The 22,400-nt window shown below is 44.5% G+C and overlaps 2 protein-coding genes and 1 long non-coding RNA gene across 13 annotated transcripts in view; 2 read left to right on the forward strand and 1 right to left on the reverse strand.

Annotated features, from left to right (window-relative positions):
* PDGFRL (platelet derived growth factor receptor like) overlaps positions 1-10,026 on the forward strand; it is a 78,636-nt gene extending 68,610 nt beyond the window's left edge. For all 3 annotated transcript variants that reach the window (XM_070460000.1, XM_070460001.1, XM_070460002.1), the window contains exons 4-6: positions 2,102-2,395; positions 7,701-7,840; positions 9,294-10,026. In XM_070460000.1, coding sequence (XP_070316101.1) covers positions 2,102-2,395; positions 7,701-7,840; positions 9,294-9,482 — 623 coding nt within the window. In that variant the 3' untranslated portion in view covers positions 9,483-10,026. The remainder of the gene's footprint in view (positions 1-2,101; positions 2,396-7,700; positions 7,841-9,293) is intronic.
* A 3,697-nt stretch (positions 10,027-13,723) lies between these two features.
* Positions 13,724-22,400, reverse strand: part of MTUS1 (microtubule associated scaffold protein 1) — a 203,572-nt gene continuing 194,895 nt past the window's right edge. For all 9 annotated transcript variants that reach the window (XM_070459996.1, XM_070459997.1, XM_070459995.1 and 6 more), the window contains 6 exons: positions 22,194-22,299; positions 20,391-20,464; positions 20,151-20,246; positions 18,290-18,406; positions 14,850-14,947; positions 13,724-14,287 (listed from right to left, as the gene is read on the reverse strand). In XM_070459996.1, the coding sequence (XP_070316097.1) occupies positions 13,987-14,287; positions 14,850-14,947; positions 18,290-18,406; positions 20,151-20,246; positions 20,391-20,464; positions 22,194-22,299 (792 nt within the window). In that variant the 3' untranslated portion in view covers positions 13,724-13,986. The remainder of the gene's footprint in view (positions 14,288-14,849; positions 14,948-18,289; positions 18,407-20,150; positions 20,247-20,390; positions 20,465-22,193; positions 22,300-22,400) is intronic.
* LOC139032599 (uncharacterized) lies at positions 14,228-18,395 on the forward strand. Its single transcript, XR_011485147.1, has 2 exons — positions 14,228-14,316; positions 15,835-18,395. It is a non-coding gene; the product is annotated as an uncharacterized lncRNA (long non-coding RNA).

Raw genomic sequence — 22,400 nt, forward strand, 5'->3', positions numbered from 1 at the left:
GAAGAATTGATGTTTTTGAACTGTGGTGGTGAAGAAGACTCTTGAGAGCCCCTTGGATTGCAAGGAGATCAAACCAGTCAATCCTAAAGGAAATCAACTCTTAATATTCATTGGAAGGACTGATACTGAGGCTGAAGCTCCAATACTTTGGCCACCTGATGCAAAGAACTGACACATTGGAAAAGACCCTGATGCTGGGAAAGACTGAAGGCAGGAGGAGAGGGGGATGACAGAGGATGAGATGGTTGGATGGCATCAGTGGACTCAATGAACGTGAGTCTGAGCAAGCTCCAGGAGTTGGTGATGGACAGGGAAGCCTGGAATGCTGCAGGCAGTGAGGTCTCAAAGAGTCGGACATGACTGAGCGACTGAACTGAACTGACTGACAAAGAGATCTTTAATACAAATGCTCCAGATTCTCCTCTTTAGAAACAGGGATACTGAAGCACAGAGAGATGAAGTGACAGATTCAAGGCCACATGGACTTACTCCATTTGAACACAGGGGTGTTAGGTAAGATATTGACCAAGGTAGCCTTGCCTAAGCCTGAAAGGTAACATATTGTAAAGTGGCGCAAATTGCCTGGCCTGATGGAAGGTCTTACAAAAGGTGGAGATTTCCTGAGCCATGAGTCCATGTTAGAGATGCTGGTATTATTAAAAATATTATAATACTTATAGGCAAAGAACTCTTGGCCCGTGAAGGCATTTGCTATTGTGTCCAGGAATTCTGTACTCAATGTAAAAAACAGTCATACAACTAGGGCACAAAGGCTAGTGAAGCAAGCCAAGAATAACTGTTTCAGAAATATGGTTGGAAAACATAGAAGACAATTGAACAAAGGTTGGGGTGTGATTCAGTTCAATGATTTAGCAATCACTATAATCTCTCATGGAATGATCCAGAAAACAAAATATTTAATGTTTCATGCCCCAAACAAAAAAACACCCCCCACAATCCAGAGTCCCTTGACCGTGCTGAGCAAAGTACAGGGAAACCAGTTCTCATTTCTGTGTGATAAAAATGCCATCACCAGAACTTCTCTGGTGGTCCAGTGGCTAAGACTTTGCACTCCCAGTGCAGCAGGCCTGGGTTCAATCCCTGCTCAGGGCACTAGATCCCATAGGCCTTAACTGGAAAAAAAAAAAGCCACCATCAAGAGCTTAAAGAACATGCAGGGTGAATTCTCAGGGAACAGGTAAAGTGTAAGAAACAGGCTGAAGGTCCGCAGCCCAGTGGCCGCCAAAATAGAGCTCAGAACCTGAGAGCTGGCTCCTCGTGTGTCCCTGCTTAATTCTCTTTCCATTCACCTCGGGCAGAAATGAGGTCCCCTGGGCTGTGAGGACACCGGCACCACATCGGGCCTGGCTCAGAGAGGCTCGCTGGGCGGGGAAGTCCCTCCCAGTTACTGAGCGAGGGCTGTGGGGCTGACCTCTCTAGAGACACGGCAGAGGGTTCCTAGGTGTTAAAACTGCTCTGAGCACAGGGAAACCGGTCCCCTTCACTGCTTCCTCAGTGGGGTAAACCAGTGGGCCTGATTTGGGCTTGAAGTAATACTGATTTTGTTTCAAGAAGATAGGAAGTAATATCCTTTATCCAAAAAAGGAAACTCATTTTTTAACAACTTACTGACCAGAGACATATTAATAAGTCTTTTGTTACCCACGCTGATGGCCACAGGCATTAGTTTCTGCAAAAATCCCCTGGTCAGGAATGTATTAAAATGAAAGTGAAATAAAGTGTTAGTTGCTCAGCCCTGTCCGACTCTTTGCTACCCCACGGACGGTAGCCCACCAGGCTCCTCTGTCCATGGGATTCTCCAGGCGAGAATACTGGAGTGGGTTGCCATTCCCTTCTCCAGGGGAGATTCCCCACCCAGGGATGGAACCCAGTTCTCCTGAATTGCAGGCAGATTCTTTACCTTCTGAGCTACCAGGAAAGCCCTTAATATGTTAAAATAGCCTTTTCAATTCCTAAGGACTCCATGTTTGGAGTACACTGCCAATCGCCTCTCATCCTCCTGCCCTGAATATAAGCATCCCTTTAAGTGTTCTCACCCTGTTTCTCCATGCTAAATGAGCCCGTATCTTTCCCTTCGCAGAGAAAGGCGAACTCTTCGTACCTTCGCCCAGTCACTTTGATGTCGTCTACCTGAACCCGGACAGGCAGGCTGTGGTTCCTTGCCGAGTGACCGTCCTGTCGGCCAAGGTCACCCTCCACAGGGAGTTCCCGGCCAAGGAGATCCCGGCCAACGGAACGGACATCGTTTACGACCTGAAGAGAGGCTTTGTGTATCTGCAGCCTCACTCCGGCCACCAGGGGGTGGTCTACTGCAAGGCGGAGGCGGGGGGCAAGTCTCAGATCTCCGTCAAGTACCAGCTGCTCTACGCGCAGGGTAAGCCCTTCCGGAGCGAGGTGCGAGCCCCTTCCGGCTGGTCATTGTGGGGTACCGCTGTCCCCAGTGATGGCGGGAGAGTAGGAGGCACAGATGGCTGTTCTTAAAGGCTCCTCTGCAGCGCTGTCATTTCTAGAATGTTCTACATTCTTTCCTATGACCCCCCCCCACCCCCCACCCCAACTCCCTTTTCTTCAGCTCCTTCCAGCGTGCTCTCTGGTCCAGGCTCCGTGTGTGATCAGCAGCAGGCCACATCCCCGCGGCATCCTCCCGCGCTCTCCATCCTGGCTGCTGGCGCCAGGGGCGGGGGGTGGGAGGCGCCTCCCCCGACCTCCAGGACCAAAGGCTCCCTGGCCAGCCCTGCGAGGGAGGAGAGGAGGGTCTCTCTTCCTGTTTTCACTCGGAGCACTCTGACATGAGCCCGGTTGATGGTCATCGTGTGAGGCAGAGTGATCTGCAGCCGTGTTCCTGCCCAGGCATTTCTGCGATCGGATGGGTGGCCCCAGAGCTGACTGCTCTCCGAGAAGGGAATTTGGGCTCCTTCAGGACCCTGGGTCTCAGCCCTGGGGCTTATTCATGAGGCCACAGCTTCCAACACTCTGCTGTCAAATAACTCTCTCAAGCCTCCTTTCGCCACCCTGGGCTGCAGCCATCTCTCTCCTCCGTCACAGCCAGGCTCCCTTAAAGAGCCCTCCCCGGCCCCCGTCGGGGTGCTTCCCTCCCACCCGGCTCCTCGGTCTTCTCCCCTAGCTCCACCAAGGCAGCCTTGGCTAGAGGGCCTCCTAGGCCATTAAGTTCAGCAGACAGCTTCCTGTCCTCGTCCTTCTAGGTTTTACCTCGCCTACAAAAAAGCCCCTCTTCCCTGGTCCCATTGCTCCTGCTGCTTTAGTCACAGCATTATTATTATCTTTGCCAGCTCTTTGCCTCTTGCAGGTTTTTTCTTTTGTTAATTTTTATTGGACTATAGTAGTCTTGCCTGGAGAATCCCATGGACGGAGGAGCCTGGTGGGCTACAGTCCACGGGGTCGCAAAGAGTCGGACACAACTGAGCAACTTCACTTTCACTTTCATAGTTGATTTACAATCTTGTGCTAGTTTCAGGTGTATAGCAAAGTGAATCAGTTATGCATATACATATATCCACTCTTTTTAGATAGATTCTTTTCCCATATAGGACACTGCAGAGTATTGAATAGAGTTCCCTGTGCTATACAGTAGGTCCTTATTAGTTATCTATTTTATATTTAGTGCTGTGTATATGTCAATTCCAATCTCCCAATTTATCCCTCCCCTGCTTTTTCCCCCTAGTAACCATAGATTTTTTTTTTTATGTCTGTGACTCTATTTCTGTTTTGTAAATAAGTTCATTTGTAACGTTTTTCTAGATTCCACATATAAGTGATATCATATGATATTTGGCTTTCTCTGTCTGACTTTACTCAGTATGACAATCTCTAGGTCCATCCATTTTGCTGCAAATGGCATTATTCTTTTTTACTGCTAAGTAATATTCCACTGTGTATAGATGTTCCACATCTTCTTTATCCATTCCTCTGTCAATGACACTTAGGTTGCTTTCATGTCTTGACTATTGTAAATAGTACTGCAATGAATAACTGGGTACATCTATCCTTTTGAATTATGGTTTTCTCTGGATATGTGCCCAGAAGTAGGATTGCTGTATCATTTGGTAGTTCTTTATTTAATTTTTTAAAGAAACAGCCATACTGTTCTCCATACTGTTGTAACAATTTACAGTCCCGTCAACAGGATGGGAGGGTTCCTTCTCCACACCCTATCCAGCATTTCTTGTTTGTAGATTTTTTGATGATGGCCATCCTGATTGGTGTGAAGTGATACCTCGTTGTAGTTTTATTTGCATTTCTCTAGCAAACAGTGACGTTGAATATCTTTTCATGTGATTTTTGGCCATCTATATGTCTTCTTGGAGACATGCTTATTTAGATCTTCTACCCATTTTTGATTGGGTTGTTATTTTGATAAGGCGTTACATGAGCAGATTGTATGTTTTGGAGATTAATCCTTTGTCAATCACTTTGTTTACAAAATTTTGTCCCATTTTGTGGGTTTTTTCATTGTGTTTATGGCTTCCTTTGCTCTGTGAAAGTTTTTAGGTTTAATTAGGCCCTATTTATTTATATTTGTTTTTATTTTTGTGACTCTAGGAGGTGGATCAAAAAAGATCTTGCTGTAATTTATGTCAGAGAGTGTTCTGCCTGTGTTTTCCTCTAAGAGTTTTATAGTATCCAGACTTACATTTAGGTCTTTAATGCATTTTGAGTTTATTTTTGTGTATGGTGTTAGGAGGTGTTCTAATTTCATTCTTTAAATGTAGCAATCCAATTTTCCCTCACTACTTATTGAAGAGATAGTCTCGTCTCCATTGTATAGTCTTGCCTCTTTTGTCATGGATTAGGTGACCATAGGTGCTTGGGTTTATCTCTGGAGTTTCTGTCCTATTCCATTGATCTATATTTCTGTTTTTGTGCCAGAATCATATTTTGATTACTGTGGCTTTGTAGTAAAGTCTGAAGTCAGGGAGGCTGATTCCTCCAGTTCCATTTTCCCTCAAAATTGCTTTGACTATTCAGGGTCTTTTGTGTTTCCATATAAATTTAAAAGGTTTTTGTTCTAATTCTGTGAAAAATGCCTTTGGTAATTTGATAGAAATTGCATTTATATCCGTAGATTACTTTGGGTAGTACAGTCATTTTGACAATGACATGGTATCTCTCTCCTTTGATATGTGTCATTTTTTATTTCTTTCATTAGCATCTTATGGGGCTTCCCTGATAGCTCAGATGGTAAAGAATCTGCCTGCAGTGCAGGAGACCTGGGTTCGATCCCTGGGTCGGGAAGATCCCCTGGAGAAGGGGGATGGCAACCCACTCCAGTATTCTTGCCTGGAGAATCCCAAGTTCAGAAGAGCCTGGCAGGCCACAGTTCATAGGATCGCAAAGAGTTGGACATGACTGATATCACTTTCACACTTTCCAGCAACTTATAGTTTTCTGAATACAGGTCTTTTGCCTCTTTAGGTAAGTTTATTCCTAGGTATTTTATTCTTTTTGGTGTGATGGTAAATGGGATTGTTTCCTTAATTTCTCTTTCTGATCTCTCATTATTATTAGTATATGGGAAAGCAATAGATTTCTGTGTATTTTTTTATATCCTGCAAATTTACCAAATTCATTGATGAGCTCTAGTAGTTTTCTGGCAGTATCTTTAGGATTTTGATGTTTAGTATCATGTCATCTGCAAACAGTGATAGTTTTACTTCTTCCTTTCAGTTTAGATTCATTTCATTTCTTTTTATTCTCTGCTGTGGCTAGGACTTCCAAATCTATGCTGAAGAATAGTGGTGAGAGTAAATACCCTTGTCTTGGTTCCTGTCCTTATTGGAACTGCTTTCAGTTTTTCACCACTGAGAAAGATGTCAGTTGTGGGTTTGTCATATGTGGCCTTTATTATGTTGAGGTAATATAATAATTACCTGTGCCCACTTAATGGACAGTTTTTATCATAAATGGGCATTGAATTTTGTCAAAAGCTTTTTCTGCATCTATTGAGATGATCATATGGTTTTTATTTAGTTTGTTAATATGATGTGTCACATTAATTCGTGTACATTGAAGAATCCTTGAATCCCTGGGATAAATCCCACTTGATCATAGTGTATGATCCTTTTAATGTGTTGTTGGATTTGGCTTGCAAGTATTTTGTTGAGGATTTTTATGTCTATGTTCATCAGTAATATCAGCCTGTCATTTTCCTTTTTTGTGACATCTTTATCTGGTTTTGGTATCAGGGTGATGGAGGCCTCATAGAATGAGCTGCCTCTCCTAGCTTTTAAATTTGGAGTTCCCCCAGGCACTTTCTTTGTCCTGGGTGGTCTCAACCATAGGCACACTCTGCTGCATGTTTGTTTACTAATCACTCCCAGGGGAATGGATGTGGCCTGGATCTGGATGCGACAGCTTCCTGTACCCAACTGTCTCTCTAACATCTGCACTGAGCTGCTTCACAGGCCCTTTCCTGAGCTCTGGGCCTTCCTTCCAGGCCTGGTTCTTCAGTTGCCCTCATCCCAGTGATGGCGCTGCAGTTCCGGGGTGCAGGAACCCAAAACACTCCCAGCTCCTCCCAGTCCTGACTCATTCCATCAAAGCCCCTGAATTCTGCTGTCCATCCTACTGCAAAAAGAGTTCAACTATCATCACTTCTTCCTTAGTCTAACATGAGTACCTTTCCAATTGGTCCCTTCCATGCCCACGCTTTCTCCATCTTCCACCCAGTAACTGATTATTAGTCCAGTTAAAACCATTCTGTGGGCTAAATAAACCACTGAACCAATGAACCTCTGAACTAATGAACTTTTCCTAGAACCAAAGTAAAAATCTTCCATATGGCTTGAAAGTTCTTGCAGGGCTGGCCTCTGCCCTCCCCAGAGTTCCCCTCTACTCCCCTCGGAGCCTGTCTGCTGGTCCCTCCCTTTTTCCCTGCAAGCCTTCAGATTTTAGTCCAAACATCCCTTAAGGAAACCTTTCATGCTTCTCAGACCATCCTGAACTTCCACGGCACCCTGGGCTTCTCCTTCGGTTCTTCCCACAGCTCAGGTTCTAAACCCGCCACACAGTGACCTTTTGAGGGTGCACCTCCTCCGCTGGAATGGAGGCCCCGGGGCTCAGAGGCCATGTCTGGTTGGTTCCCTGCCTTACCCTCCTCTCCCAGCACATTCCTGGATCCATGCCACGCTTGAAGCTACTCTAGTAGACTGAGCCTGATGAAGAATGTTGTCTCTGCAGTGCCGCGAAGGAGAGATCCCACACGCCCGTCCTGCAAGCGTCTGTCCCGTTGGTGGATTCTGACTCGCTCCTCTTCCTCCTGAGGCTGCCGAGCCATTTGCCTGTCTGTCCCTCTTCCTCTGTCAGTGGTCCTCCCTCCAGACCACCTTCTCTTCCTTCCCCTTGTTCTGCTCCCAAGCCCCTTCTTCTCTCTCCACCTTTTGACTCACACGAGCTCCTCGCAGATCTTCTGGGCTCTTCTCATTACAAATGGAATGTCTGGGGGCCTCTGGATGTCCACCCCATTCCAGACCACCAAGGTAGAGAAGAGGCATCATAAAACTCCAGGTAGTGGACAGAGCAGGCCTGATGCTAGTTGGGCAGCTGAAGAAAGGCAGGGATGTCCCATATCTGCCCAGAGAAGAGAACACGCCTGTTGGTTTGTGTCTGCTACCCTTGCCCATGGATGTCCTCTCACGCCGCTGTCCCCTGCTCACTTCCAGTTCCCAGTGGCCCTCCATCAACGACCATCTTGGCCTCTGCGAACAAAGTGCAGGGGGGAGATGATGTGAGTGTCCTCTGCACAGTCCTGGGGGAGCCAGATGTGGAGGTGGAATTCAAGTGGACCTACCCAGGGCAGAAGGTAAGCATGCACTGGTGTGCTCCTAAGATGTTTCAGTATGTTTATATTCTGTTGTCCAAAAAGTTCATTCAGGTTTTTCCCTGTTATAGAAAAACCCAAAGGAACTTTGTGGCCAATCCAATAAATGGCTTTTTATTTTTTTTAGAATAGGAAAAAAAAAGTGACTGGGTTGCATTAGGTAATTTAGTTAATGTACCCTCTTTTGTATTAGCTTTCTTCATGACCCCAAAGGAAGGGGACATGGGCAAGAACAGGAAAGAGGATCTCCTTTCTTCAACCCCAATCTCAATTTGCAGTCTTAATTTTGGGTCAGTTGGAGGCTAATCTGTCTTCCTTCTGGAGTCCTTTAGCCTTCTCCATGTAAAAGCTGGGTCCTGGGGCAAAGAGCTCTTAGCAGACACCCACCAAGTTGGCATGTAAACCCAGGTCTTGGAAAAGGTGCCGTGAGGCTGAGATTATCTTAAAATAGACTTGCCAAAAACGCAGCTCCAGCACATGCAGCCATGGGCCTGTTCTGCTCACTAAAATAGACAGCCTCACTACCAACATGGAACAATCCCCTTGTTGCCAGAAGAGATCTGGATCTGGCATCCTAAGATGTGCTTGGCAGCCAATACGCTTCTGGTCGAAGGGCTGAGATTGGGGGAAAATAACTCTCCTGGAGAATGGTGCTTTCCCAGTGCTAAGTACTTGTTTCTGAAGTGTTGTCCCATTTAGAAGACATTAATGGCTTGCATGAGAGGTTTTTTGGTTTCTTTACATTGCTAATTATTAGCAGAAAGGGTATTAATTCAGTAATACTATAAATATTACAATTGTGTTAAACTAATTCAGAATACACTACATATCACCGAAGTTGGAGGAAGCATCTCAGAAGTGACCATCTCACTTTCTAGAAATAGGGAGTGAAGTCACCTCGGGTATAATTTTATCCAGCCCGGGCACAGCTTTTCGCCCACTGCAGTCCTAGGGCACATTTGACTAATCGTGTCTCCCTCCCCCAAATCTGAGTAATTGAGAGCTCATATTCATTTACAAGGTGAGAGCTTTGGGCTTCTAAGTTCTGTAAGAACCACTGCGCCAAGGGGTGAACATGAGCAGTGTCAACAGCAGAGCAGTGGAAAAATTTATCTGTATCTTTATGCCTAATACCAGCCCCACATTCTTGAAGTTCCAAAAGAGTAAAATTTATATTAAGTAGAAACTTGAAGAAAAGGGCAGGAAGAGAGAGCCAAACAGCATAATGAAATTCAAGATTCTGCTTGGAAAAGAAAAAATGCAGCCTAAACTGACTAGACAGTGTCAGAGCTCCCATGAGCTGCGCATACCAAATAGTCCTGTAGGAGCATGTGTTTTGCACTTTGAAAGGGATACTCAGCAGTGGCACATGAATGGGAGCTGTTGAGAGCGGCGCGTGGTTTGTGCTCCAGCCCCCGTGGGTGTCGTTCAACAGGATGAAAGGCCCGTGACGATTCAGGACTCCTGGCGGCTGATCCACAGAGGACTTGGGCACACCACACGGATCTCCCAGAGTGTCCTGAGCATTGAAGACTTTGAGACCATTGACGCAGGTTATTACATTTGCACTGCTCAGAATCTCCAGGGACAGACCACAGTAGCCACCACTGTGGAGTCTTCCTGACTTGGAAGATGAAGTATAAATGAACTGACGGAAAGCCCACTGGTGTCCGCAGCCAGCTCCGGGGTTCTTTGTCTTTGCCAGGGCCAAACCCCAGGCTCTGCCTTGAGTCAGACCCAGACCTCCAAACTAAAAGGAAGTCATCCGGTCTAATTAAGTGTTAACTGTCCTAGCAGAAAACATGTATTCTGACTGCTGACCTACGTATATGCATTTCTAGTGCTTCTACTCAGAAGGCATATATGTAAACAACTTATATAATCATTTCTATTAAAGAAGCAAGTTTTTGTAAAAAGTTAAAAAAAAAAAGGGGCTAAGTGCTTGTTGTTTAAGTCTGCTTGAAGTACACCCAGAAGCATCCAGAAGTACATCCAGAAGCACTCGTTGGCAGAAATGCTTGAGTCAATACCTAATATTGCCTTGGGTATCATAACCACACTATGAGAGAATCTAAAAATGTAGTGATTTTGTATGTATAGTTCAACTATACATGAACTATTGTATGATATGAAAAATCAAAAAATACCATATAAACTTTTTTTTTAAACTGCTGCACTCAGAATTACTAGTTCTAGATTAGACATTTAGTAAGAACAGCAGCATTTTTTTTTTTTTAAAGATCATCAGGTTGTCCTGGGTCTTCGTTGCTGCACGTGGGCCTTCTCTAGCTGCGGGGAGCAGGGGCTGTTGTTCACTGCCTGGCACTGACTTCTCGTTGCAGTGGTTTCTCGCCTCTCGTTGCGGAGCACAGGCTCTAGGCGCGTGGGCTTCAATAGTCGCAGCTCGCAGGCTCTAGAGCACTGGCCCAGCTGCTCTGCGGCATGTGGGATCTGCCCCAAACAGGTATCGAAACAGTGTCCCTGGCATTGCAAGGTGGCTTCTTAACTACTGGACCACCAAGGAAGCCCAGTATGTGTTTTTAAATGTTTAACTTTCAATATAAAATAGATGCACAGGTTAAGGAAGATTCCATTTTGTTTAGGCTTATTTTTACCATCTTCAAAATATGTAGACTGTAGCTGTTCCAATTTTCTTATCTTATACAGCAGAAACTATCATTAAAACCAGTAAAAGTTTATTATTTCTCAAATACCCGTAGCTCTGAATTTAGAAAATCTTGAAGTCTTAGCTCTGAGAGGTAAATTTCAGCTCATGTCCAATTTTGTGGTTGCATTGGAAATTCCTAGGAAATAGGTTAAGAGGAGATAATTCCTATGGTGTAAACTAGATAACACTTTGGAGAGTGAACTATGTCAGAGGATGCAACCCTTATATAGAATATTCCAGCATTATTTATTTGATTAAAATACTTTCCATCACTCCAAACTGAGCACAACTATGGTTGTTTACACACTCATGTTTTTATGATGTGCCAACATTTTGCATCCTAAGTGGTAACAGTTGGTTTCAAAATAATTTTAAAGTTCTGTTTTATTTCCTCTCATCATCATCTCCCATTCTCTGAAGATGTTTTGTATTAACTGTGTCAGAATGATTACCCCAGACACTTAAATGGCATGGAGGACACAGGGAACAGCACAAGATTTACCATGTGCAGGGAATGGAATGACAAACCCCACTTTGGCTAATGACGTTGAGGACAGATTGGAAAGTGAGCAGAGAGAGATTCCAGGAGGTGGCAGTGAACCTACGTTCCCGTTTATCAGAAATGAACATGAAAGGTTACATACGTAATCAAGTGTCAGAGGTTAAAGACTTTAGAAACAATCACTAGTAAAACAAACAATGCATCATGAATATCAGTGCACTGTGTCAGTTCAGTTGCTCAGTCATGTCTGACTCTTTGTGACCCCATGGACTGCAGCATGCCAGGCTTCCCTGTCCATCACCAACTCCCAGAGCTTGCTCAGACTCATGCCCATCGAGTCGGTGATGCCATCCAACCATCTTATCTTCTGTCGTCCCCTTCTCCTCCTGCCTTCAATGTTTCCCAGCATCAGGGTCTTTTCCAATGAGTCAGTTCTTCGCATCAGGAGGCCAAAGTATTGGAGTTTCAGCTTCAGCATCAGCCCTTCCAATGAATATTCCAGACTGATTTCCTTTAGGATGGACTAGTTGGATCTCCTTGCAGTCCAAGGGACTCTCAAGAGTCTTTTCCAACACTACAGTTCAAAAGCATCAATTCTTCGGCACTCAGCTTTCTTTATGGTACAACTCTCACATCCATACATGACTACTGGAAAAACCATAGCTTTGACTAGACTGACCTTTGTAAGCAAAGTAATGGCTCTGCTTTTTAATATGTCTAGGTTGGTCATAGCTTTCCTTTCAAGGAGCAAGCATCTTTTAATTTCACGATTGCAGTCACCATCTGAAGTGATTTTGGAGCCCCCAAAAGTAAAGTCTGTCATCGTTTCCATTGTTTCCTCATCTATTTGCCATGAAGTGATGGGACCAGATGCCATGATCTTTTTGAGTGTTGAGTTTTAAGCCAACTTTTTCACTCTCCTCTTTCACTTTCATCAAGAGGCTCTTTAGTTCATCTTTGCTTTCTGCCACAAGAGTGGTGTCATCTGCATATCTGAGGTTATTAATATTTCTCCTGGCAATCTTGATTCCAGCTTGTGCTTCATCCAGCCTGGCACTTCACATGATGTACTCTGCATATAAGTTAAATAAGCAGAGTAACAATATACAGCCTTTACATACTCTTTTCCTGATTTGGAACCAGTCTGTGTTTGATGTCCAGTTCTAACTGTTGCTTCTTGACCTGCATACAGATTTCTCAGGAGGCAAGTAAGGTGGTCAGGTATTCCCATCTTTTTAACAATTTTCCATAGTTTGTTGTGATCCACACAGGTGAAGGCTTTAGCGTAGTCAATGAAGCAGATGTTTTTCTGGAATTCTCTTGCTTTTTCTATGATCCAACAGATGTTGGCAATTTGATCTCTGGTTCCTCTGCCTTTTCTAAATCCAGCTTGAACATCTGGAAATTCTTGGTTCACGTACTGTTGAAGCCTAGCTTGGTGAAATTTGAGCATTGCTTTGTAGTGTAAGTGACAACTCAAAGATCCACCTCTAGTGGCCTGAACCTGTTCTTATTATAGGGGTTATTTGTAAAGCCACTGAATGTCAGCTATGCTGATTAGTAAATACGGACAGCACAAGCTTGACATGCGCAGGGAGAAAAAAGCCACAGTTTTTCCTTCTACTTCCCCCAACATATTAGAACTGGGGGAGATAGTAAGTGATGTTTCGAAGAGAGACTGAAATGCAACCTAGAGAAGAGCTGGACAAGCCGCATTTTCCTCTCACCGACTGGCCATTCTGCTGTCTTCCCCAGGACAGGACGATTCCTCAAAGGTACGTGGAAATTTAGCATTATCGCCCCAGCCTGCTCTATTAGTAAGGTGCTCTTAGTCACCCAAAAGCACTGAATCCTATCTTTCCCAGTTCTGTCAGGTATTGACTCTTTCTCGTTCTTTAATATCTCTAGGATGTCCCCAAATTTGTACTTTTGGAACCAGGCCCTGTGCTTCTTGGCCTTTTGGCTAAGATCAAATGGAACCAGGCCCTGGTTTGTTTGGAAAAGTGGTCAGCACCTTGAAGATGAGCTGGCTTTGGCAAAGCATATTCCTTGTCCCAGAAAAAAGCAGGAAGGAGGTGGAAGGTTTGCTTTTGTGGCTCTCGATGGGGTAGAGAGGGGCAGGGGGATGGGAATGGGAGAGAAGCCGGTTGAAATCACTGAGAATAGCTCAGATCAAGCTAAAAATAAGGCAGAGAGCAATCCATGGGTACTGCCCTTTCTTTATACAGATTTCTTTCTTTTCTTTTCAAGCAAAATTAGGGTTCTGCATTTGCTCATAGCCTGAGAAAATGGATTGTAGTATTTCACGTTCACATGGGTAAGTTAAAAAAAAAATCTAGCTCGTTTCAACTGACACAGCTGAACACTGAAAGGCTGCCAACAAGTTACCCCAAAAGGATGCAGAGAAGGTACATCCCCGGGGAAGTCAGAGCTGCTTCTGTGGCCCCTCTTCCTCCCAGGGCAGAGGGCCGAGCAGGCCGGCAGGGAAGGAGCCTGACTCCAGCAACTGTTGCTCTTCCTTCTACGGCTTCTGCGGAGATGTCTACACTGAGGACTGCTCGATGAGCATGCCTCCAGAGATGCTCAGCTCAACACACAGCAAGGGAGGCAGCCGTCGACACACACGACACCCGGGTCCATCCGCTCCATCCACACAGCCCCAGTCAGACCAAAAGAAGAACCACAAGAAGGTGTCTGTGGTGCAGGTTATATAAATTACAAAGGTTATATAAGGTTACAAAGGTTATATAAATCTTTATCTTAACAGGCCCCTGAGAGTTTTCCCCTTTACCCATAGGTGAAAAAGGCAATGACCAAGGCTTTCCCGTCCTGTAAGTGCTTTGTGCGACAGTGTCCGTGTAGATCCGTTCCCATAGCATCTTTGGACCGGGTCGGACGCCTTCCTCCGGAGGCCGGTCTCACGTGGGAGGAGCCGGTTCTGGCCGGGGCTTCCGGCTTCTAGGGCGGGTGGTGCGCAGTTGCGGGCGGGGTCAGTCCTGCAGAGAGGCCGTCAGTCTGTCTGTGGCTCCCGGGAAGGTCATCTGGGTAGGACGGGCTGGGGCTGGGGCTGGGGAAGGAGCCGGAGTGGCGAGGCGACTGGAAGGGCGTGGCGGGGGCCGTGGGGGACCTCTTGGGGCTGCACAGGTTTCCGTTGTGGAGCTTCCAGAGTAGCTCCTCGTTCTCCATGGAGAGGCGCTTGTTGACCTTGGACTCCTTCTCCAGCGACTCCTGCAGGACCGCCTGCTCCGTGGAAAGTTGCCTGGCAGACAGAAGGGAGCCAGAAACCATGTGAGCCTTTTTCTTTTTAAGAGGCTGAAAAAGAATTCTTACTGTTTTAAATTTGAGAGCCCCCAGATGATCTCTGGAATGAAAGGAACTGCTGTATACGGGTGCTGGGCTGGCAGAGGAACGCGGGAAGTGTGAGCTGGAGCCGAAGGAAAAGCTATACTGTGAGGCAGTTTCATAGTAGACCTAGTAACGCACCCACAGGCAGGCTGTGTGTCTTAGCATCCTCGGAGGTGGTGGGGGCCGGGGGGCTGTTTGCTGCTGTGATGACCCTTCTCTGAGGGCATTCTCCACTTCATCAGCCAGGTTTCCCTGGGAAGGGAAGGCGTGCCCGCTGAGGACTCGGCCTTTGATCTAGGCCCCTTGGGTGACTGAAGGCGCCACGGGCTGCAGTCATTTCCCAGGCAGAAATCAGAACCTCTTTAGCCACTCACTTCAGTCCAGGAGGGACAGGAGTGGTGCTAAGAAAGGAACACTCAGTGTTCATGTCTGAGGCAGGGAGGAACTTGGGGCAAACAGGACAGTGGCATTTTTACCTCGAAATTGCCATGTGCTTGTCCATCCGAGCTTTTAGTTCTTCATTCTCCTGCTGGAATCGCTTCAGTTTGTCCACCAGTGCTGTGTTATTGTCCACCTTGGCATAAACGAGAGTGCCAACATTCATACATTAAAAATTACATAAGGCCCCTTATTCCGTGAGGTACCTTCCTGATACCAGTGCATACTACAGAGATTTAATTTAGAAAAGTTTTTTTTTTTTAAATTCTTTTCAAGGTTAACAGTATTTTTATTTAAAAGACTTACTATTGGAGTGTAATTGCCTTACAATGTTGTATTGGTGTCTGCTGCACAATGAAGTCAATCGGCTGTATGTATACACATATCTGCTCCCCCTGCATCCCCCATCCCACTCCTCTAGGTCATCGCAGAGTGCTGACCTCAGCTCCCTGTGCTATATAAAGCAGCTTCCCACTGGCTGTTTTACACACGGTAACGTATATAGGTCAACGGCTACTCTGAATAGTATGTTGAATGTCTCTACACTGATGCACTGCAAAAAAGAATCTACTGCAGCAAAACAGAGCACACGAGTATTACTTTTCAAACGTATGCCAGGGCATGTGAACACACACACACACACACACACACACGGGTTACTGATGTGTCCAAGGTCACGCTGGTTTAGAATTCCCAAGAATTGGCGCCCTGCCCTTGGAGGCTCTGCCTCTTTCAGTTTCATGGTGATAAAGAAAACCGCAGCCAGGCAGCCAGCATGTATCAGAGACACTGCAGTTTCTTATGGTCAATTTGGGAAGAAAAAAAAAAAAGCCCACATTTGATGAAAACTCAGTTCGTGGCAGTGTTTAACACGACCTTAATCACGGTGACTCGTCAGCGTGTCTGTCAGAGTGGCCGCTCCGTGCAATCCACAGAGCTCCGTAGAGCCTCCAAACAAAGAAGTGCATGACAAAAGGCGCCCCTTCTTAGCTGAACTAAAGACATGTTTGTTTTCCTTGAAAGCTTAGCCTGGGAAGGACAAGAGGCAAGCAAAACTGATCTGCGAGATTAAAGGAGAAAAGCCCAGAAGACACTGAATCAGCTAATGATGAAGAGTTGATTACACCCCTGCTCACTTTCTGAAGGTAAGAGTTCATTACCCTCTTGGAGGGGACATCACAGCTCTGTCCAATTTCGTGCTAAGCCCTTGTCACTGCTGCCTGTGACTAAGCTACTCTCATTTCAACTCTGCAGTGCTGGTGTGTGTGTATTTTAACTGGAGTATAATTGCTTTCCAGTGTCATTAGTTTCTGCTGCACAACAGTGTCAGTCAGCTCCATGTATATGTGCATCCCCTCCCTCTGAGCCCACCTCCAGTTTCCAGCTCTCTGGGTCATCACCGGGACCATGCTGAGCTCCCTGTGCTCAGCATTCCCATCAGCGATTTATTTTACACATGGTAGTGTATCTATGTCAGTGTTACTCTCTCAACTCGTCCCACCCTCCCCTCCCGGGTCCACAGGTCCATTCTCTCCGTCTGCCTCTCTATTCCTGCCCTGCAGGTAAGTTCATTACCATTTTTCTAGATTCTACATATATGCATTAATACACAATCTTTATTTTTCTCTTTCTGACCTACTTCACTCTGTATGACAGTATCTAGGTCCATCCACATCTCTACAAATGACCCAGTTTCATTCCTTTCTATGGTTGAGGTACTATTCCATTGTATATACGTACCACATCTTCTTTATCCATTCATCTGGTGATGGACATTTAGGTTGCTGTTGTAAATAATGCTGCCATGAGCCCTGGGTACATGTCTTTTTGCATTGTGGTTTTCTCAGGGTATACGCCCAGGAGTGGGATTGCTAGGTCATATGGTAGTTTTAGTTTTTTAAGGAACCTCCATACTGTTCTCCACAGTGACTGTACCAATTTACATTCCCACCACCAACATCTTATTATCCAGAAAAAACTTAGGACAAGCCAACCAGGTGAAATATCCCAAAATGTGACTAGCATGTAAAACAGGGAGCCTTGGAATTTCCATCAAGTATAAAGGAATGCACGATGAAAATATGAGGTGGGAAAATCTGGAATTAAATACTGGGTAGTGATTGGCCTTAAAATAGTATCTCTTCCAATTCCTCATTTTACTGGAGAGGAAAGTGGCCCTGGAAAACAGCTCTCAGAGCTAATGATCAGCAGGGATAGTTTTTTTCTTTTTTTTAATGGAGAAGGCCTCTTTGCTTTCTAAGTGTCTTATTTTTGACAAAAGGCATGGAGGTTACAAATAAACAAGGTAACAGTGGGCTTATCTGTCATCATATCAACCCCTCCTTCTGCATATACACCATGCCAAGCCAACCAGTACTTCCTGGGCATGGCAAGGGACAGAAATACTTGTGGATCAACGGAAATTAAGATGGATGAGTAACTTTACAGCAGAGTCTGTTCTTACTGCACATAATGGCTTGAAAAGTTATGATGTGTGAGTGGCAGCATAGGGAACAACCGGTTATTGACAGGATTATCTGAGTCAGGACTGATGGCCACAGCGGCAGGCACGAGGCCTGATAGAACAGGGAAGGTCTGTCCCTCTGGCAGAAGCTGGTGAATACCAGGTTGGGGCCATTAGAGACCATGAGCTCTCTCCTTCCTCTACAAAAGCAAACTTTCCTGGTCATTCAGAGCATCCATGTGTCCACAGAGGGGTTAGCTCTTACCTCCTCGATAGGTAATGAAACCAAACAGCAAAAACAAACAAACAAAACGATGAATGATGAGTGACTTCCATGCTTCCTACCATCCAGGGCTGGTTTGGGTTTGACGGAGGCACCTCCTCAACACTGAGTCACCTACAGTTACAGGGAGAAGGGACAACCTCCCACAAAGCCCTGGATGGACTCCCCACATGCTGACGTCAGTTGTCTGTCCTGGAGGCCACAAACTAAACTTTATTCTTGTTTTTCATAGCACTGTCTACTTGTCCAACCAGGTTAATTTTATAAACATGCAATTCTTTTATCGCAGTCTAATTCCCATGAAGCAAGATGAAGAATTGAGATATTTAGCAAGATTGAATTGCTCTGAGGGGATTAAGCACCCAACTGATTAGAGCATCAAGAAAGCCCTAGAGCTGGTAGTATATTAAATAACCACTTCTACATTATTTAAACATTCTTTTTATGCAGGTGGCTATCCCCAGACCATGGATATGAATGACCTTTGTTGTTATTTTTCGAAACACTGAATGCTCCTCTGTGTGTTCCTTGGTGGGGAGTGGGGGCGAAACCCAAAAAACTGTTGCAGAAGGCAGCAACGAATAAGCCTTAAGCTAACATAGAAGAGAAAACGTAACCTCTTTTTCCTTTCCTATGTTTCCAAACATCTCTAGCCACGAAGGCAACCCCACAGATCTAGTTCAGAGGCCTCAGGTATTACCCCGCTCCGTGAGGCTCTGAATGAAACTTACCAGCTTCTCCATCTTCATTAACTTGACGTCCTGTTGGTGCAGTTTCTCATTCTTGATCTCCAGCACGGCTTTCAGGCTTTCTAACTCTTGCTCTAGATACATGATCTGAGGGTTTTTCTGGAAAAGACGCAGCAGGACATGGCTCTGACTGATCACTGAACACAACCGCATGGTTCACGTTCTTAATACAAAGATGGCTTTGATTAGATTTAGAAATTTAAACAAGTGGCAAGAGACATTGACCTTCTCTTACAGGTTCAAAGAAAGAGCTGAAAAGAAGGGTTAAGATGGCTTCCATCTCAAAGTCTTCGGTCTTAAAAACGATATAACGCATTCCACATTTGAAAACATTCTCACTCACTCATCAGTAACGTAATATGTTAAAAAAATTGGTAGCATCAAATATTTTATGAAAGTAACAGGAAACCCACAGCTTACAATATAAAACAGAACTCTTGACTGCAGAGTATGTTTGGAGGGAGAACAGGGAACGATCGTTGGCTCTAACCTAAGTCAGTGACTGAGGGGGAATACGTAGGCAGTGTGTTCATAGGGCTCTCTGGCAAACAACAGAAATGGCAATCATGTCCTGAGTCTTTCAGATGTTTGCCACGATGGGCATGTGTTGACCTGGCTGTCCTTCTAGGGCAGAATAATGCCCCATCAGTGAATGACACCCCAGCACCTACATGGCAAAGGATACATGCACTGTGAAAATTCCATCCAAGATAAACCCTACATAAGGAAGAACAGCCTGTGAGAGCATACCACCAGGGTGGATTCCCTGACTCCTTGGCCTTAATTATGGAAATTTAAGTGAACCTTGAATACAAGTTAACCTATGATACAAGTTAACAGCGCACAGGCCTTTGATCAGATGTTCAGTGAGGGAATTCCTCAGACAAGAGTCCATGGTGATGGTGTGTTGATCATCAAAACTTTCCTTCTGGACAGTAGTTAACGCTCTGGGGCAACCCTTTGGGGAATCAGGGAAGGTGCCCGTGGGGACCACTTCACAGAGCTCACTGAGGGACCCCAAAAAAGTTGGGGGATGCAAAGAAGTAAGGATACAAGTTGGAAGAGAAAGTTAAGTTTACCAGAGAAATTCATGTTTTTCAAAAGTGAGGATTATCCATACAGTGAAATATTGTTCAGCCATCAAAAGGAATGAAATTTCTGTTACACTGTGCACGGACCTTGAAAACAAAAGCCGAGGAAAAGAGGCCAGATACAGAAAGCCACATGTAGCATGATTCCATTTCAGTGAAATATCCAGAGTAGGCTCATCCATAGAGACGGAAAGGAGACTGGTGATACTGGAGGGCTGGGGAGTTTGGGTTTGTTTGTTTGTTTGTTGTTTTTTGGGGGGGCAGGTTGGGGGAGGAGGAGGACTTAATAGCTGCAGGGTTTCTTTTTTTTGGGGGGTTGATAAAAATGGAATTAGATCCTGTGACCATGGGACAACTTGTAAACTGCTGATCTTTTTTTTTTTTTTTTAAAGAATGACTATTGTGGTATATAAATTATATCCCAATATAGCAAGTTAATTTTTTTAAAAAGTGAAGTCTTCACATAAAAAACTCTGACCCTAATTGAGGCTTTTCCTATCTTCCTGTAGGTATTAGCATAGATCATTAGCAATATATCGTATTTCATCTGTCATGTCAGTTTTTACAATTAAAAAAAAAAAACCACTAGTAACCAAAGAAGCCACTATATACAGTTGAAAAAGCATACTGCAGGCTATGAAAAGGACTCCAAACCCATACTGTTTCTCTAGCTGCTGAATACTTATTTGATTCTAAGAGACAATTGAACAGAAGGAAAATTCAACAGTGATGGGAGAGCATACACGACTTACTAAATTTGCTTTCTCTCTTGATATTCTTTTCTGTTCTTCTGATTTCAGCTTTTCATTTAAAGCATCATTTTCACTCTTTAGATCACTGATTTGTTTCTGAAACACAAGCAATGAAATGTGGAACATGAGTTAACAGGCTGGCACCAGAAACACGGCAAATGTACACAGAAACATACCAAAACCACACAGGCCTCAAGGATGATGATCGGGTGTGTGTGCTAGAGATCGAGATTTACCTACCTCTAGTGACTCTTGCTTCTCGTAAAGCAGGTCCTCGAGGGATTTCTTTTCCATTTCATGGCTTTTCTTGATTTCTGGAAAGAAGTGAGTTTTGAGTCAATAACACCCTATGAGATCACTGTAGTCTACATTCATTAAAGCACATGGATATAAGAGTTGACTATGAGGCTTTACATTTACTTTACATTTGTATGTTACATTTGTATGGTACTTTTTAAATAAATTAAGCTATTTGGTCTCAAATTAGCCCATGAGGTGAGTAGGGCAGCTAATTCCCATTTTATGGATGAGAACATAGAGGCTCAGAGAGGCCAGAAGAGCTCAGGGAACATAGAGCATGCCCTCAGATTCCTGGGCTGAGTCTCTGTGCTCTGTTCTAGTTGCTCTTCACGAACCAAACAGAAGCCTCAAAGTAAACCCATCTCCAACAGAAAGGAAGAAAACCAGTGTTCACTAATATCTACCCTGGGCCAGTCACTCCACATGTTCTCATCGCTGACCTCACACAACACATCTGTTTTTCTGGTGAGAAAGCCCTGACAAAGCTCATAGGGCCAGTTCTCACCACATGTCCAGATGTTTCTCTGTAGATGCAACAGGTTCAGTGCAAGAGCTTCAGCTACATGGGCACTTAATGTTCTATAAAAAAAAATGGCTTCTTATTCTTTTCTTTTTTTAGTTTTGATAATTTCTTTTTTAATACATTTAATTGGAGGCTAATTACTTTATAATGTTATAGTGGTTTTACCATACATTGACATGAATATCAGCCATGGGTGTACATGTGTTTCCCCCATCCTGACTCTCCCACCCACCTCCCTCCCCATCCTGTCCCTCTGCATCATCCCAGTGCAGCGGCCCTGAGCACCCTGTCTCATGCATTGAACCTGGAGTGGCGATCTGTTTCACATATGATAATATACATGTTTCAATGCTATTCTCTCAGATCATCCCACCCTCGCCTTCTCCCACAGAGTCTAAAAGACTGTCCTATATACATCTGTGTCTCTTTTGCTGTCTCGCATATAGGGTCATCGTTACCATCTTTCTAAATTCCATATGTATGCGTTAGTATACTGTATTGGTGTTTTTCTTTCTGGCTTACTTCACTCTGTATAATAGGCCCCAGTTTTATCCACCTCATTAGAACTGATTCAAATGTATTCTTTTTAATGGCTGAGTAATATTCCATTGTGTATATGTACCACAGGTTTCTTATCCATTCATCTGCTGATGGACATCTAGGTTGCTTCCATGTCCTGGCTATTATAAACAGTGCTGCGATGAACATTGGGGTGCACGTGTCTCTTTCAGTTCTGGTTTCCTCGGTGTGTATATTTTTCCTTTTACTTCGCCTCTTCTAATCATGATGAAATAAATGATTTTTTTATCCCAACAAGTGCCATCTACCTTTCCCAACAGTCCTGGCATGCAGAAGTGCCTGGTGTGGGCCCTTCACTGCGGGCAGGATGCAAACTCACAGATCCTTCCTAGGATCTGAAGTGTTTAAGCACAGCTACTACCAAAAAGGCCATAAAGTTCCTTAAAAGTTCACTCTCTTTCCTAAAAGAGTGGCATTTATAAAAAACGAAAACAAAAACAAAAAACTCTTATCTGCCTCCTTAGGGGAAAGGGCATGTACCACTCCCAATAAACAATGCAAAAGGAAACCAAGAAACCCTCCAAAACTGAACAGCACGGTGCATTCTCTGGAGGGGAAGTTATGAATCATTTCTGTGTGGAAACACATCACGCTGTTCCATGAGCTCTTATTCAATTTCAATAGAGAAAAAGTATTCTTGCCTGAAAGGGAGGTTTCATAGGCCTTCTTTAGCAATTCTATTTTCTCGGAGTGGCTTGCTTCGATTTTCAACTTAGAGGTTTCGTGGGTAGCATTTAAGTTGTCAAACTGTAAGAAAAAACCAAAACAACAGTTTACCAATAAAATCAAGTCCTAAGATGAATGAATAATAGGCGGCAGCATTAGGAGATGTGATACATTAACTTGCA

The sequence above is a fragment of the Odocoileus virginianus genome, chromosome 32 (genome assembly GCF_023699985.2).
Source record: "Odocoileus virginianus isolate 20LAN1187 ecotype Illinois chromosome 32, Ovbor_1.2, whole genome shotgun sequence".
In the NCBI taxonomy this organism is placed as follows: domain Eukaryota; kingdom Metazoa; phylum Chordata; class Mammalia; order Artiodactyla; family Cervidae; genus Odocoileus; species Odocoileus virginianus.